The sequence below is a fragment of the Typopeltis vanoorti genome, chromosome 14, assembly GCF_054136105.1.
Source record: "Typopeltis vanoorti isolate ZY-2024b chromosome 14, IOZ_Tvanoo_1.0, whole genome shotgun sequence".
NCBI lineage: Eukaryota > Metazoa > Arthropoda > Arachnida > Uropygi > Thelyphonidae > Typopeltis > Typopeltis vanoorti.
The window spans coordinates 99,284,658-99,303,673 of NC_143562.1; the positions used below are offsets into that span (position 1 = coordinate 99,284,658).

The 19,016-nt window shown below is 36.0% G+C and overlaps 1 protein-coding gene across 2 annotated transcripts in view; it reads left to right on the forward strand.

The window, feature by feature from the left end:
• The window catches only part of LOC150099802 (serine incorporator 5-like), a 293,435-nt gene that overhangs the window by 4,698 nt on the left and 269,721 nt on the right, over window positions 1–19,016 (forward strand). For both annotated transcript variants that reach the window (XM_090404186.1, XM_090404185.1), the window contains exon 2: window positions 4,487–4,654. In XM_090404186.1, the coding sequence (XP_090260312.1) occupies window positions 4,487–4,654 (168 nt within the window). The remainder of the gene's footprint in view (window positions 1–4,486; window positions 4,655–19,016) is intronic.

Consider the following 19,016-nt stretch of genomic DNA (forward strand, 5'->3'; position numbering starts at 1 on the left):
AGAGAGGCTTTTTTCTGTTCTCAAATTTTATTCCAAAAATGTATTGACCAAAACAAGGAAATATTCATTTGATTCATCGGCTTTGAGAAAGCATTTGACAAAGTCCAACATGTAAAATGATTGCACTATTAAAAATAATTGGATTAGATGGTAAAGTGATCAGGATCACTGAAAACTTATATTGGAACCAAAAGGCATCTGTTCAAGTTGATGACATTATTACAGACTCTATTAACATCACACGAGGAGTAAGGCAAGGATGTGTGCTGTCACCCTCTTCTTTTTAACATATACTCAGAAGCATTTTTCAAAAAGTCTTAAAAGGAAGGGATTAATGTAAATGGTGAAATCATCAGTAACATCCGATATGCTGATGATACAGCTCTCCTGGCTGACAATATTCAGGATCTTCAAAATCTTCTGGAACTAGTGAATGAAGAGAGTGAAAAAATGGGATTAAAAATAAATATCACCAAAACTAAATTTATGGTCATATACAAGAAACCAATTCTTAATTCAGCACTTTCTTTAAATGAAAAACAAATAGAAAGAGTGGCAATGTTTAAATATCTCGGATGCTGGTTAAATGAAGATTGCAACCCAGAAATGGAAATAAAAGTTAGAATTAAAATGGCAAGAAAAAATTTTCTCTTGATGAAATCAACACTGTGTAACTGCAGTTTAAATTTAGAGCTTAGAGTACGCATGGTTAAATGCTATATATGGTCTGTACTGCTGTACGGTGCAGAAACTTGGACCTTGAAGATGACATCAATAAAAAGACTTGAAGCCTTTGAGATGTGGTTATACAGACGAATGTTAAAAATCCCATGGACAGCAAAAACATTTAATCAGGAAGTACTGGAACGAATGGGGAAATCACGTGAACTTTTAGATACCATAAAAAGAAGGAAAACTGCATATCTTGGTCACCTACTTCATAATGAAAAATATAAGATACTTCAATTGATTATAAAAGAGAAGATAAATGGAAGAAGAGGACAAGGAAGATGAAGATAATCTTGGCTGGCAGACATCAGACAGTGGACCGGCATGAACTCAGAGTGACTGAGGATCACTCAAAATTTGCTAAGGTGATTGTCGACCTCCGATAGGAGATGGCACACAAAGAAGAAGAACCAAATGAAAAATCTTTCTATGAAATATTTCCATATCTGCATTCCTCTCAATCCACTCTTGTAATTTTATTTTAAACTGTGACTATTTATTACTATAATGATCTGCCATTTAGCAACTCTCTACTGACCTGTATAAAGAATTCCAGCTTCATCCATATGAGTCCTTACCTGTTTTTCCAAAATCTTAAATGTCATTGAAAAAATGAGACTGGTCTACAATTTCATGTTCTTATTTTACCACCATATTTTTGACCTCTTTCCATTCCCTAGAGAGCTGGCCAGTTTCAAGACCTTCATTAAACAGCCAGGTCAATGGCTCCAGCATTTTTTAGATTGTTTACTTAAAATGTGGCAAAGAGTCTGTGACTAGTCAAGATTTTTCTAGGCCAAGTGACTTTTAGATTCACAGTACATAATATTCTAGATAGATCGTTTTCATTCATTTGTTATTCCTCAAACCATTCCTTGTAAGGATCAGACCTGTTCTAGACTGAAATAGCCTGATAGTGACCATTAAATAGTTCTACAATGTCATTTTCACAAGTTATGCTCTCACTTTTATATTAATTATACTTGAGAAGGAATGATATTCTTGTTTTAATCCTTTACACAAATGTAAGCAAACAGTTTGCACTCCAAGTATTTTCACGACTAGGGGTGGTTGACTTCACAGCAGTTACCTCAGTAACTGTCTTTTCTATAATGCCAAAGCATTATGGGAAGGGCCACTACCCAACCTGTTTTGATATCTATTGAGGTTTCGTCAGTGGGAGCTAGACTCAGGAAGATACTAAGATTAAATCAATGCAGAAGTCATATTTTCTATATATAATAAAAGTAGTAAAATGGTGTATCACCATATTAAAAATTCCAGATCAGAGATAGTTGTAAGAAGTTTTTACATTGGGTCACAGATTGTTATATTTTTGTTTTAATCCTTTATCCAAGTGTAAACAAACAATTTGCTTGAAAAGTATCTTCACTAGTTTACTTGTATATAGAGACTGTCATCACATCAGTTGTTTCTGTATCCCATAATACAAATACATGATGAATACAAGCCATCGTAGACTTGCTGATATAACTGGTGTACCAAAATCTACCATAGCGCATCTCCTACAACAAGAAAATCAACTGTGTGAGGAGTGGTCATCACAGAAAGAAATTCCAGGAACATCCAAAAGAAAGTGTGATGGAAAGGATCCAGAAGTCGAAGAAGCATTAGATCAATGGTTTTCTATAGTTAGCAGGCGAGGCGTGAATATCAGCGACCCAGTGTTGAAGGTGAAGTCAGAGGAGATAGCTAAAAAGCTGGACCACAACGATTTTAAAGCAACTGCTGATTGATTGTTCTCGATGGAAAGCGAGTCACAATATCAAATTTAAAAAAGCATACGGCGAAAAGGGCAGTGCTGACAATGTAAGCGCTGAACAATGGCAAAATACTAAAATCCTTACTTTTTTAAAGAATTTCTGTTCAGATGATATTTACAACGCTGATGAAACCGGCCTCTATTATCGTACTATGCCAGATGGCTCCCTTATAAGCACATTGCAGTCTAAAAAAGGGCAATGGACCGCATTACTGTGTTATGCTGTGCAAATATGTCTGGTATGGACAAACGAAAACTACTAATCGTAGTAAAAAATGCGAAGCCTCGATACTTTAAGGAGTTAAGAATAGAGAATTTACCAGTAGAGTGCCATGCCAATAGTAATGCGTGGATGACTTCTGAAATTTTTCGGAATTGGCTTACGAGTTGGGATGTAGAATTACAACATAAGCAGAGGAAAATTTTGTTGCTTCTCGATAATTGTGCTGCACATCCTCATTTAGATAATCTAAAAAATATAAGGCTGGAATTTCTTCCTCCTAATACAACATCCTTAGTGCAGCCAGTGGACATGGGGATAATAAAAAATTTAAAGACGTTATATCGAGGAAAATTGGTTAATTACATACTGGAATCCATTGATGAAAACCTATTAACAAGTTCATCAGCAGCCAGAGAGATCAGTGCAAAAATTTTTATTTTGCAAGCAATATAGTTTGTCTCTGACAGTTGGCGAGCTATAAAAAGCAGCACAATACAAAACTGCTTTGCTGTTTGTGGTTTAAAACCTTTGAAGGTTCTTGAAATTGATGAAAATGAAGACTTACTGCAAGCTCCTATCATGAATAATGAAGAATTTTCAACAATAGATGATAATTTACTATGTTATGATGAAAATGAAAACTTTGAAGATGCAATTGTTGAAGTCATGAAATCCAAATGTCAAAAATTTGACGAAGAATGCGATGATGAGGATGGTGATCCACCTGTGCTTGTAACTAATCGTGAGGCCAAAAAATTTATAGTTGGGTTACAGCGTTATTTTATGCAGGAAGGTAATGAAGGAAGCCCTATATCCGCACTGAATATCTATGCTGATTTTGTAGAACTGCAAAATTTCAAAAGCAAAAGACAGACTACACTTGATGCATTTTTGCAGAATTAAAATTTGAAATTGTAAAAGTTATCATGTATGCATTAATTTTTCTGTACAATTTATAGTACAAATATTTTCTGTATTTTGGTTTAATAAACCATTAAAATAGACACCTAATTATTATTATTTTTACCTACTTATTCATTTACCTGCATATTACATATTTTATTTTAGAATTTATTATTAGTTCATTTAATTGAGGCAGCTGCTTAATTGGGCCAAAATGGATTAGTCCCAACGTGTCCCATTTAAGCAGAATCGACTGTATATTTTTTTTTCTGTCTGTTTTTGCAGTTTTCTTCTATACTTTTCTTTTCCTTGCTTTCTTTTGTTCTGTTAAATTCAATATTTCATTTGTAATCCATTTCGCAATTGTAATCTTGTATATCCTAATACTTTGCTGATCTTTTAATTATATCCTTAATGACTATCAAGTCATTCTCATCTCTGCTTGGATGAACACTAAAACATTCAGTCTGTTTTATTCGAGGTCTTCAATAGTTCAATTCAACATTCCGTCGTTTTTGTTCTATATATAATTTTAAGTTTTACTTTACATTTTATGATAATAAGTGAGCAGTCACTATTTCAGCTGGTAGGTAGCTATAATTACTTGAGTTGATATCTATATTTTTAATTAGTGTAGTATCATTCAGCATCTCCTGATGATTGCATGTAGCTTCATCCTTTTATCAAAGTGTGTGGTAACAACCATAAAACCATGTTGTTTACAACATGTCTTATGGTTCATACTATAGTTTAATAATATGAAGTCAGAAATAACTACATATTTTAAATTTTATTCTATTATTAAGTTTTTTTTTTTTCCTGAGTTGTTAATTCTTATATGATTATAGATTGCATGTTGCTGTGGTTGTAAAGCATGCCGTCTCTGCTGTCATTTCTGTCCTTCAATAAATGAATCGACATCTACCCGTTTGATGTATACCTTCTTTCTTTTCTTGGGAACTTTGCTCATGTGTATTATGCTAAGTCCAGATATTCAGTCAAAGATTTCTGAAAGAGTAAGTACTGTTGTCAAAAACTTTAATGTGTTCAATGTTTGAGTTGATAATATTTTTGATTTTGTAAATAATTTTTACGCAAATGTATGATGTAGCATGTGTTTTGGTTAGAAAAAGACTTGAGTTTGATTATTGTTGCTCATATTATTCGTTCTTTTACATATGTGGATAACTCATTTTTTCATTTTGTGCACAAACTGGCTTGAGAAAAACATTAGTAGTCAGAGAAGAATATGGAGCTGTATAACAGCCTAATGTAGATGGCCTGAATGCAGGGTGTCGGTTGTGAGAAGCCTGAATGTTAGGGAACTTAGATTTATGTGAGGGATGTCAAGATGGGATCTACATCAGTGGTTGGAGTACTGGAAGTCAAAAAATTGGAAATCTGGACCAACCTACCCAAGATAAGAAAGTGGCAGGTTGCTAATTGGTGAATGATTTTTACTATCCTGAAATGGCTCGATAAAGTACCATATTTAGTTATAGAGCAAGATTGCCAGATTATCTAAATTTAGTCCATTTATACTACCAAATACACAATAGGGTTAAATCTTTTGTGGATTAGGAGGAAAGTTAACCAATGACTTCTTCTTCTTCTGTATCCTGTACCACATCTTCCAATACAATATCTAGCAACCAGCTAACTCCAGTAGATGAATTTCTTATAAGCTGTATTATTTTTTTTTTAATATTTTTTCTGTATAAATATACAAAATACAGGTAATCTTGAACTCCCCCATTTTCTGCTCTTATGTAAAAAAAACCTCTTCCACATTAATTTGATAATAATGTTACCCTTACCAACTTATGTCTTAATCTTGTCTCTTCTGCTCATTCTCCTATCTACTAAACTCTGCGAATTACATTTCCTCAATCTTTCTTCATACTCAGCATTCTAGAAACCAAAATTAGTCAATCATTATCAGAGGTTTAATGGTAGTTTGGTTGATGGTAGTCGGTTGTGGCTTACTAATCAAAAAATCGTTTTGTTAATAAAATACATAATGAACAAATAATAAACTCATTTTCGACATGTGACATATGCATATGGCTCATTAGTTTTCATTATTGATATGTTCAAGCTTACCTGAACTTTCAGTATAGTATTATCATCATCAGATTTCCATTTGGTCAAAATACTCATCATTGGAGGTCCCACTATCATACCATCTTTAAATGCATTCACCATCCCCACACTCTTAGTATGTTCTAGCTGCATGTTGCTCTATGTGCAAAAAAAACTGTCCCTTCTGATCACATACAACTTCCAGTGATGACCACTTGTTATCCCCCCCGTTTTTCTCTATTCTGTGAAAAACCTCATCCACATTAATCTGGCAATAACATCTTATCAACTTATGTCTGAATCTTGCCTCCTCTCCTCCTCCTACCCATTAAACTCTGCATATTGCATTTCCACACAATCTTTCTTCATACTCAGTATTCCAGAGACAAGAAACCATATTAATCAATCATCTCTAGACACTTTCCAATATCTCTTCATCCTTATGTAGGATTCTCAGTCTGAAAAGTGATTTGACACTATTGATATGTTTTTAGTTATTGCTTGAATGAAGAATGTTGATACTTTCATATAGGATGTGAATTATTCTGAAATGTTTAAATTGTTGATATGGTTTGAGTAATTTATTAAGTGGAGCTTGCTGTCATTTTCATATAGCAAGTGAATCAAGTTATTGAAGTATCTTGGATGAAGATAAGATGTACTATGTTCTTTATTTTAGGATGAAGGAAGAATTTGACTGAATTATGTTGCTGTCATGTAGAGAGCAGTTTTTGTTAGTTTTTCTCCTCTATGAATTCAAGAAAAAATTAGTTCTGTAGGAAGCAAGAGACTAAGGTTCCAGGAGTTTTATCATAAAGGATAATAATTGTTAATTATGTTATTGAAAGATTTATGCAGATAGTGTTTTTCTCATGCACTTTAAAGTTGTGATTTGAATATATTTCTACTTGCATTGTTAAGTTATACTGATTGTATGTATGTATTTATGTATCTTTTTTTGTAAATTGAAGATTTTTTTTTCATATGATTATAAATACATTTGCAGACTCAGTCTCTTAATGAGTTGATAGTTAATGGTTTAATTTGGTTGTTAAAATGTATTTATAATATTCTGAGATATGAATTTGTGTGCAAGGTTAATTTATAGTTTAGTTTCATGAGTTGTTCTTTTTGTTTGCAATCAAAAGTTAAGCCACTTGGAACGGAGGCACTATTTTAAGAATACAAGTTGACAAGATTGCATGCACAAAAATAAAGAACAAAGAATATATCCCCCACACTCCACAGTATTCTAGGTAATCTCAGGATGAGCATTGCTGTCAGGTTGTATGTGTGTTGACCATCATTCTTGTTTCTGAATTTTAACACATGCATAACTCTGGCTCAATTGAGATATATATTGATAATAACACATGACTGTGCTTTTGATCTATTATGATTCATTCCATGATTGTCATTCATAGTCATTTTGAGATTCTGAATAACTTAATTATGGAAAAAAATATCAAAATAAATAAACAATTGGTAATTTTTCAAACTTCTCATAAACCAACAGGCAACAGCAGTGTCAGATCCATAGTGGGCAGCTGCAAACTGCATCTGTTCCTCATGTTAGGCATGGCTGAACAAACCATTAGGGTTGGTCAGATGAGTTTCGATATGATTTGAAATCTGGTGCACTATGGAAGCGCAAAGGAAAAGTAGAACATGCCGGCTCAGAAAAACAAGGTTCGCATACCCATCTGAGTGATCAGGATTGGGTCGATAAGTTAGCTAGTGAAATAAGTTCAATAAAATTAAAACCAGTTAGTGAAATAAGTTCAATAAAATTAAAACCAGCAAGAGACAAGCTTCAGTTGGAACATAGAATTTTCATACTTTATTGGCTCTGGAAAAGCTAGACTGACTTTGCAAGGAGATGGAGTGATACCAGTGTGACATCCTGCGATTAGCAGAAATGTGCTGGATGGAGTATGGGGAGATGAGCGGTAGAAGAATCATCTGGCATGGAAATAGTATAAAACATGAGGCAGGAGTTGGAGTTCTTGTAAGTAAATGAGGAAGAAAAGCATTATTAAGATACAAACCATACATAATGATGGCAAGATTTACATTAAGGCCATTTAACATCAGAGCAATTCAGGTCTATTTATCTACTTTAGAAAATACTGAAGAAGAAATACAATTATTCTCTAGCGACTTCTTGAAATCAGTACCAAAGAAAGATGTACTAATTATTGGAGGAGATTGGAAAGGGCAATGAAGAATGGGAAAATATGGATATGGAGAAAGAATGCTTGAATTTGTTTTTAAGCATAACATGGTAATTTGTAATACACATCTCGAGCAAAAAGACTGCGGGAAGTGGACATGGCAGTCACCATCTGGAAGAACTAAAAACATGCTAGACATGATACTCGTAAACAAGAAATGGGCTACATCAGTTCAGCAGTGTTGAATGTTTCAAGGGGAGCCATGGATCATAGCTTAATGATTGCCAATATCAAGTTGAAATTCAATTTTTAGAATTAGAAAGATATGAAGACCACTGAATGAGGAAATTCAGGAAAAGTATATAGGAGAGTGCTCAACAATGAACTGAACTGAAATCCATTATGGGAAAAGAACTGGAGGATAGAAACAAGTGGTATCTGCAGTCAAGAAAGCAGTGGAACAAAAAGTCCCAGAGACAGAAAAGTCAAAGAAGAGGTGGATCTCACAGGAGACATTAAAGATAATTCAAGAAAAAAGAGCTTTAAAGATTAGTAGAGAGATCTCTGTGGAAGTGGAAAAACAGTAGAGAGCAGAATGCAATTAAGTGAAGAAGGCAGTTACAAGAGACAAATCAAAATGGTTAGAAGAACAATGCAAGGATATCAATAAATACTTTGGTGAATACAAAACAAGAGAAGTACAGTCTTGCCGTAAACACTGTTACAACTTCAGCATACCTGTGTGCTGCCCACAGAATTGCATGGTTCTGTTAGTGCACTGTGTTGGCTGCACACAGTGCACTAACACCAGATACAATACAAATCAATCTATCTGGCCACCAGAGGTGGTCAGATACAATAATCCTGTGAGAAAACCAGAAAGTGATGTTGTGAAAGATGAATGTTTCGCAGAGAACCATGTCACTTGTACTAACTGATTACCTGTGAATGATAACTTGTCATCATTCTACTGGACACCTCCTAACACCACAACATCTCATGCAGCAGAGGGTGATAAAATCAAATGCACTTCTCCAGTAGTACGTGACCAACAGATAGATATATCCTTTTCACAGATGAGAAGATTTTCACCATTGAAGGGTCATTTAACTGCCAAAACGATCAGATATGTGTCCCAGATTGTTGCACAGCACATGCCATAGCACCCAGAATTCTAAAAGGTCATCTCATGTCAGTGATGGTTTAGTGATGCTGGAGTGGGGGCTATCAGAGGATATTCAAGTTGCCTTTCTACAAGAAAGGGATCAAAACCTTTGCCAAAGTGTATCAAGACACTGTGCTAGAACCTGCAGTATGGTCACTGAACAACACCTTGTTTCATGATAGGCAGGTGGACGTTCTAACAGGACTCAGCCCCTACAGTGGTTGGAGGTGAATATGTCCAGCCACATGACCTTGACCAAAGACTAGAGACCACAGATATGAGAGTCCTGAGAAAGATTATAGGCATGAACAGATGGCATCAATGGCAGTATCATATTAAAAACGAGGATATTAGGAAAGAACTTGGCATTGTCAGCATCCAGGAATGCGTTAGCAGAGCTAATCTCAGGTGGTATGGTCACTTAAACAGAATGGGCGAGGAAAGATTAGCAAAACAAGTGTTCTCTGCCAGGTTGGCAGCAAAACGACCCAGAGGAAGACCAAGATATAGGTGGATTGATACGGTACAAAGTGCCTTAGACGATAGAAATATAAGATCTGATAATGTTGGAGTGATGACAAGTAACAGGCTGATTTGGAGGAAAATTGTAGATGGGAAATTAATAATGATGTAATTTTTTTTTTTCATGTAGTACTATCATATCCTGTACACCCCTTGTGAGGGTACATGGCAGGAATTTGATGATGATGATGATGATGACATATCACCATCTGATTGGTCATTTGGAAGTCCCGATCTGAATCCATTAGGCTTCAAATTGTGGCTGGATCTTGAGAGAGAGTAGCTTGCAAGAAATGACATCCCAGCATCACCAGCCTGAAGGTGGATTTGAAATGAGCAGTAACAGTGTTTCCATTGGATGTTGTGCATGCTGCCATCAATATGTGGTCTCACAGATTTCGCTGTATAAAGGCAAAAGGGGAGGACATTTCGAACATTGAGTGCTGCTATGTGCATGTTATACATGTGGTTTGTATATGCTAAAAACTGTAAATGATATACTGATTAAAGGTTTATGTGCTGTGAAGTTGTAACAGTATTTATGGCTAGACTAGGTATATAAGATCAGAAACATCAAGAAATGGAATCCAAAGCAGAAAGCCATAAATAATGAAAGTAACACAGAAGAAATAGGAGAGAGAGATGGACAATATATTGATACTATTCAGAGTTGTATAAGACACATGGAGATGTTGAGGTCTAGAAGAAGTTAATTGATAAATTGAGGGAAATATCACTACCAAGCACAGGTGAAGAAACAGATATACTGAGAGATGAGGTTGTTGTAAAGGTAGTAAAGCATCTGAAAAACTATGAAATCACTGGACAGATGTTGAAACATGGCTGGTCAGGTGATAATAGACAAACTATACCAATTATATAACATAGCATGGGAGGAAGGTACAACATCAATACAAACTCACAAAAAAGGAAGTAAAATGGACTGCTGAAATTACAGAACAGTAGTTCTAATGAATCATGTGGGAAAAGCACTTATGATAATATTAACCGAAAAAATAAGGAAACTAATGGAAGAAAAATCTGGAAGACATGCAGGAAGGATTTAGAAGAGATGTACTGTGCACCAAATACTGATGCTAAGATTGTGGGGAAAGCTCTACATAAAAATAAAAATGTTTATACCTGTTTTGTCGACTTTCAGAAAGCATTTGTGATTCTGTTTAAATCAGAAAGTCATAAAGGATAATATAATATAGTGATATAAGAGAAAAGATACTAGTTTGGATGGGAAAGAGGAACTACCTGTCAGAGAGAAGAGAATGCCAATGTATCTCCACTCCTCCAGAACTGAAGTAGAATGCAAGATTATGCTGTGCAGGGATAACTCAACATTCATTTTGTTGTTTCTATTTGCAGCAAGAGGAAGCACACTCAACTTTAATACATTGATGTTTAAGCCTCAAACTTGAAAGTAGTTAGCTGCTTGTTTGAGGAGTTTTTGTGAGTCTTCTCTAGTAGAGGCCGTGAGTATGAGGTCATCAGTGAGTGCCATAGCAATGTGGTTTTGTTAAGAAAGTAGCCAATATGGCTTGGAAGAGAATGAAAAAACTCATCACACAAGAGAAGAAAATAGGAGAGAAGGGTTTCCTTGGTGTACACTTCCTAAGTGCTGGGATAGATGTCAATTTGCAGCCCAGAGTGATGGCAAGGAAATTTGCAGAGTAAATCTGTGATACGAAAGTGAGAGAAGCTTCTGAACATCCTGCAGTAGACAGAGCTCGAAGTATAACTTGAAGGGAGACACTGTCAAAGGCCTTTTGGAGCTCTAGGGATGTCATAAAGAGAGGTCAAAATGGGATTCACAGAGAAAGAAGAGAGGAAAGAATGAAGATATCCTCAAGACCGCCATTCACAGGAATGAAGGCATTGTGCCTAAAATCATGCTGAATATATGACTGCACACTTTGTGAAAGATGTAAGAGAATAGGGGCAAATAGATGCATCTTCCTTTGCAATGAACACTGTTCTAGACCATTGAATATACAATGGTAGACATTTGGTAAACAGAAGTAGATCAGCAGAGGAATCTGCCAAAACTGCAGCAGTAAACACACCTGGTTCCACTGCTGGTCAACTAGCTGGAAGCGAAGACTTTATTTCATCAAAAGAAGATGAACAGAAAGGTTCTGCTTCTGAATTGGACCTTGAATAGAACTAAATCAGGTAGGTAGGATGGAATGGTGGAAAAGACATCTCTTCAAAAGGCAGACAAACTCCTTATTCATCTCACTTGGAGGAGGAAGAGATGCTCCATTCAGTATTGTTCTAGCACAAATGCTTCTGTTCTTCTTACATAATTCCTGCATTTGGGCATAAAGATGCTTTTTTCTCCTTTTGCTTAAGTCAAAGAGATGATGCAGATGATAATGTACTAACCAGGAAGAGGATGTTCCCTAGAATATTTTGTCACCAAATAATGATTCAACTTTGCTATAATAGATACTGTATTGAGTGACAGTCTAATAATATTCTTTAAAACCCTGTGACTGTACTAAGGTAGAGGAGGCTGATCCTGAGATTTTGTAAGATGCACTTGAAGAAGAGATGAAATTGTACTGGTCCTACTCCTCTCTTGAGATGATAGCGATGGAGTAGAAGGTACATGGGCATTTCCTACTGTTGTGGAATCTTCTAACATAGATGTCTGCAGTTGCATCACTAGTTCTCTGTAGGATGGTAATTTACGATGCTGCTATTGTCTGCCTAAGCAGAACCTCCACCAAAACCTCGCAGATGTGAGCTCTATATTCTGTAGCTAACAAGACTTCACGAAGGCAAGATGATATTCCTTTTCATCATTCCACCATGCCTTTCCATGTTTAGTAAGAATTTCAGACTGATGTGGGGAAAAGTATCACTGACAGTCTGGGCAGATAAAATTTTTTTCAAATAATGTTCCTCTTTGAATATATTTTGATAGTTGGATGTTGTAGCAACATTCTAAGTTGCAGAATGTTCCTCTTCAGTAGTCAATTATATTTTTTTCTAATCAGTATAAAATTCAGTATTAACAGCATTGGGATGTTTTGCATGGCAGCGAAAGCCAAGACCAGTAACAATTTTAAAAGGTTCTCTTAAAGGTTCAGAGTGTCAGGTTCTCTGACACTCTGAACAGACACAGTGTGTCTGAAATAATGATCCTAGTGGAACCAAGATGTTTTGATAAGTGGATGCTACAGGAAGATTATTATTATTACGGCCTTAGACTCATCGAGGGAGGCCCTAAATATCATATCAAGAACAACTATTTGACATTCGCACAGTATCTATCATACTTTGCTTTGAACTCATTTACAGTCATAGCACCCACAACAAACAAACTCTGGCAGCTTATTCCACTCATTCACCACTCTCCAAATAAAAAACCTAGTTCTAACACCCTTGCTAACTACACTATTGCTCAGTTTCCATGGATGGCCTCTAGTTCTTCCATCACCAGACCTGTTATGAAAAATTTCCTCTGAATTAATCTTGTAAAAACCCTTCAGTAATTTGAATGTCTCAATCATATTATCCCTTTTCTGCCTATCAACCAATTTCTGTAACCCACAGATCTTCAACCTGTTCTCGTAAGGTTCATTTAATAGACCAGCTATCATCTTGATCACTCGCCTCTGGATCCTCTCTACCTCCTCTCCATCAAGAACCAGGGGCCCAGATTTGGGCACAGTAGTCAAGATGGGGTCTTATCAAGGCTCGATAAAGAGGAACAATAACTTGCTTATCTCCTCATCAAAGTATTCTTCAGTAACCAAGTGATCTGTTGAGCTGATTTAGCCACTTTTGCAATGTGCCCCCTAAACTTCAACTCCCTATCCACCAACACTCCCAAATCCCTATGTCGTCAATCTCCTGGAGTACAGTTCTACCAATGTGATATATTACTGCTAATCTCTTCACCCCAAAATGCATAACCTTACATTTGCCACATTAAATTGACATCCATTCTCCTTAGCCCAGTCCTCCAAAGTATCCAAATCATCATGCAAAATTTTGACATTATGTGCATTCACTATTGCTCTACCCAACTTTGCATCATCAGCAAATAAATGAACAGTTCCTCTCAGATCCTTTCCCATATCATTAATGAACAAATTAAATATCAGTGGTCCAAGAACAGAACCCTGCAGCACACCACTAGTAACAGGCCTTCTTTGGGACTCCACTCCTGAATAAACTACTCTGTGATATCTCTTCATCTACCACCCTCCTATCCATCTCACTAACCCTATATCCATCCCCGTGTACTGCAGTTTACTGATTAGAATTCCATGGTATCCTGTCGAATGCCTTAGCAAAGTTCAGCAGTATCACTGTAAATTCATTACTCTTATCCAGTTCAGCTGTCACTGTACTATTAAACGTGAGCAAGTTACTGAGGCATGATCTATCCTTCACAAAACCATGCTGTCCTCCATACAGTATCCAATTTTCATCTATCCATTTATTTTGCTCTTGACTAATATCTCCAAAACCTTAACAACAATTCCTGATATGCTGATCGGTCGGTAATTTGCAACAGCAGTCTTGGAACCTCCTTTATGCAATGAAATTATTTTCCCTTCTTTCTACTCCCTCGGCACTAATCCAAGTTATAGAAGTGTTCACAGGGGAAACAGAATGTTTTGATGGCCAATGTATATGCATGCCTGCTGTAATTGTCAAGACTTTACTGCAAGTGGAACAAAGACATTGTCTCTGTTTTGATGTTTATTTATATTTATTCTAGAATTTAATGCTGGTCTCATGGAGGTAGTGGAAATTACTTTGTAGGCATTGCACAGGCGGATAACAGAGACATTGTTATCCAAGTCAAGGGAAGATCAATCACAGGAGTGGTTCTCTGGTCCCTCCCTAAGTGCAAGATGGTTCTTATTCTGTTTTGTTGAACTAATAGCAATGGAACAAACCATACTATGGCTGCTAATTCCAGAAGAGAGTAAACAGTTTAGCGTGCAACTTAGCCACCTGAAGGTACCCGGTCTCTCCACTAGGAGGCAGCCTATTTCTGTGCCTGTCAAATGTCTTGGATCCAGTGTGCATGCAGCCATGACATAAAGTGGCTTGAAAAAAGTTCCATGTTTAGTTTCTAGTGAAGGTTTTCTGGATAATGCAAAAAATAAACTGAAGGTCTCATACAAAGGTCTTAAAATGAACAAAGGTGGTAGGGTTGTTTCATCCTATAAAAGATGCAACTTGCCAGAAAATCATGCACAATTGGTTATAAAATACACCAATTGTGTATGTAACCTGGGAGTTTTCCCAGAAATAATATCCATAAAATACACTGTTCGGGTCAGATTAACTGTCTTATCAGAGCATTAATAAGGCTCAGTAGGTGTCAAATTATTTGCAATGATGGGCCATTGAGCCTAGCATGCAAGGTGGAAAAATATATTAATAAAATATGAAAATCTTTAGCTGACTCACAGTACTAGTGTACTCTAGGTTTACAACCTTTTGTGGCTGTGAGTCACAAAATGTGTGCGCGCATATACAGGGTGGGGCTGAAAAGTTGTGATAAACACCTCGAACAAAAATTATATTAAAGCAACTCTTATATATCCTAAAAGAAAAAGAACAAATTATTACAATTTAATATCACATGGGAATTAAAGGGTTTTAAGATATGTTTTTTCTTGTGGTTTTATCAGTTGCTTTAATATCATTTGTTCTAGGTGTTTACTAGAATGTTCCAGAACCCTGTCCCCCCTTGTGTGTGTGTATATATATTAAAACAACTGATATAACTAATAAAGAACCTACTGGTAGCAGAGTTATGAAGGTAACTTATGTTTTTATATCCTCATTCGTATGTTCATTCTTGTGGTTATATCAGTTGCTTTAGTGTCATTTTTGTTTTAGGTGTTTATCAGAACTCCTCCCCCCCCTTTGGATACGTTCACCTTTGGCTTTGATCACCTGTTGCATCCTTTGAGGGAGGCTTTCCACCAATGTGCAGCAGACATCAGGTGGAATTTGTCTCCATTCCTTCATCAAAGTAGCACTGATTTCAGCAATTGAGGACATGCTGCTCTTGACCTCAATCGCCAATCCAATTTGTCCCACCTGGTCAGAGGCCAGGATTCTGTGAAAACCAGGGCAGTCGTTTAGCACCCATCTCTTCATATCATTCCATAACAGCTGCAGCTTTGTGGCATGGGGCATTGCTGTCTTGATAGTAATATGGGTCTGTTTCATAAAAACTCCACAATGTAGGTAGCACCTGATTATACAGAATATCAAGGTACTGAGCTGCTTTCATGGAACCATGGACAATGACCAGTGGTCCCACTCCAAACCAACTAAATGCACCCCACACCATTACTCCTCCACCACCAAACTTTACTGTGGGTACAGCACACTGTGATAGCAAGCGTTAAGCAGGCTGCCTCCACACCCACACCCTTGCATATGACTGAAAACAGGTGAACCTTGATTCATCACTTCAGAGTACAGTTTTCTACTGGTCAATTGACCAGTTCTCATGCTCTTTGCACCAGGCCAGACGAACCACCTTGTTCATTGTTTTGATGTTCTCCTTGTATGCTGCTGCTCTTCCATGCAAACCCAGTAAATGAAGTGCTTTTCGTACAGTGGTAGTGCTCACCATGTGGTTCATGGTTCTCTGGAACTCATCATGGATGGTCTGTGCTGATTTTAGCCAATTTTTGTATGCCACTCATTTTAGCACCTTCCTGTCCCTGTTAGTTATGTTTGGTGGCTGCCCTGGGTGTTTTCCTGCATTAGTGATGCCAGAATGTCTCCATTTGTTGATCACATCACCAACAATTGATTTTGGATGATCCAGTTAAGCGGCAATGGCACGTATGGACATGCCACCAATATGATTGCCCACGATGACACCTCTCTCATAGTCACTGAGTTCATTTCGTGTTGCCATACCACCCGTATTCAACTGCTATGATGAAATACTACTTCCTACTATCTGTACACTGTTTTTTATGTTATTAATAAACCTGGAATGTTCATAACTTAAAATAACGGGGTGTCTAGACAATTATTGGTAGATATTGTGTGTGTGTGTGTATATAGTCAAGAAATGTTATAAAAAAAGGGTAATGGTAAGAACAGGTATAACTTGATTATAACTAATAATGGAAACACATCACTTTAATTCTTCTAATTTGTAGACTTTTTGGCTATGTTTCATAACCATTATTAATACAGTTATTGGAAAACAATCACAAAAAAGTGAATATCAATTCAATTGAAAGCATGTTATATTATATACACTATCACCTGCAGAAGAAAAGCTCCATCTGTATTAATAAATATCCAAAAATGAGTTACAATAAAATAAATTAATTGATAAAATGTTTAAATATAAAATTAATTAATTACAATTTATTCAACACATAAATGGTGAGTTTTAATATAACTTCTGAAAATTGAGAAAATTTAAGGCAATCATTTTTGTTAAGGTTTGGATTGTGAATGTGTGCCTCACTGCATTCTTTGTACAGAAATTCTTCTTTCTAGAAGAAAAAAACTTTACAGAGAACATATTTCCAAGTTGGCATCTTTGTTAGGAAAAGAACTATTAATTAAAGCAAAATGTATAAATTGAATAGTGTTTCTAAAATGCTGCAGGAGAGCATGGCTATCAAACTTGTTGCAAAATTAAAGAAGTTTTCTACTCACCTCAAGCACATCATATTTACAGGCATACAAGTTTTTTTGTTACTTATTAATCAGATCCCAGAACAAAAAAAATAATTAGAGGTATCCCTCGATTAACGCAGTTAATTAATCCCTCGATGTTACCGCGTATATCAAAATCACGTTAATCAAATAATAATTAATGGTAAAAATTACAACTCTTCCTTGATCGATTAATGTATTAATAATTCGTTTTATATGGTACTCTTTTAGGAAAGATAAAAAAATGAATGCAAAGTAAATGTTTAATAAATACTTGTATCTACATTATTTACTACGATTTTTTTATCAAAAGAAGTTATCAAGAGTTGTTGGCACATTTAGATTTTTTCTTATCGGCATAGATTCTCCAATAACAAGCAAAATTACTCTCCAGACCTTGGCAGAAGCAATAAAACATAAAGAAAAAACACTGCAAAGATAATACATGATGGTAAAAATTAAGTGGATATTGAATCCAACATTATTTCCTAGCCGAATGTAGAACTACAAGAGTTTCGTGCTGAATATATACAATCGAAACTAAACGTTTCAGCAGATGCAAGCAAAAGCAACCTTATGGGTAACTCATAAAGGCGGTATAAGCTCCAGATGACTTTCCTTAGTATTTTCCATAATGTAAAGCACATCTCCTAGAGGACATGTATGATAAATAAGCCTTTGGCTTTCTATTTGAGTAATACATGATCTTTTATTTATTTTCAGTTACAATCTAAAAATGATTGAACAAAAAATAAAAAAAAACAACTAAACCATACTATACTGACATCAGAGTTCACAGTATCTCTCAGATACAATTTACTCTCAAATATTACAAACTTTTACAAAACATGCGTTAAACCAAACTGACAGCAAAAAACAGTGTGGAATATCACTCGTAACATATGAATGCACAGCTAGTCATGACCTCCAAGCTATACACTGAATTTTGTAAGAATATTTATATTAAACTACTAATTATAATGAAGAGCCAGAGGCTTCAATTCGGCGACACGAACATATTTAAGTCAAGGGATATTATCCCATATTGTTTCTTAGCCGAATAAGAAACTTAAAGAGTTTCATGCTGAATATAGAAACTATATAAAGTTCGGCGATTCCAAGCGTAAGCAAATGCCTGGATAGTGCAGCAGCTCACCCTTGAAGGTAGTGCAAGCTGAGGCAACTCATAGAAAGGGTGGAGCAAGCTCCGATCACTATTCTTGATATTTACCGATAATGTGAACTTAACTCCTACGAGCTGTATTATTGTTCAACACTACCCAGACCAGTTTCGATCTTTTTTGAGGTCTCATCAGTGAGTAGGTAGACCTAGTTAATACCAAGTTTGTAGCAAACAGAACGGCATGAAACTCTTTGAGTTTCTTATTTGGCCTGGGATACCGGTCTGGGTAGTGATCTTCTCTCATAATGTTGAACAATAATACAGCTCCTAGGAGTTAAGTTCACATTATGGGTAAATATCAAGAATAGTGATCAGAGCTTGCTCCACCCTTTCTATGAGTTGCCTCAGCTTGTACTACCTTCAAGGGTTAGTTGCTGCACTATCCAGGTATTTGCTTATGCTTGGAATTACCGACCTTTATATAGTTTCTATATTCAGCATGAAACTCTTTGAGTTTCTTATTCGGCTAAGAAACAATATGGGATAATATACCTTAACTTAAATAAATTTATATTAAACATTTTGCATGTATCTCAGATTAGCTATGAGCTCTGCATGGTTAAAGG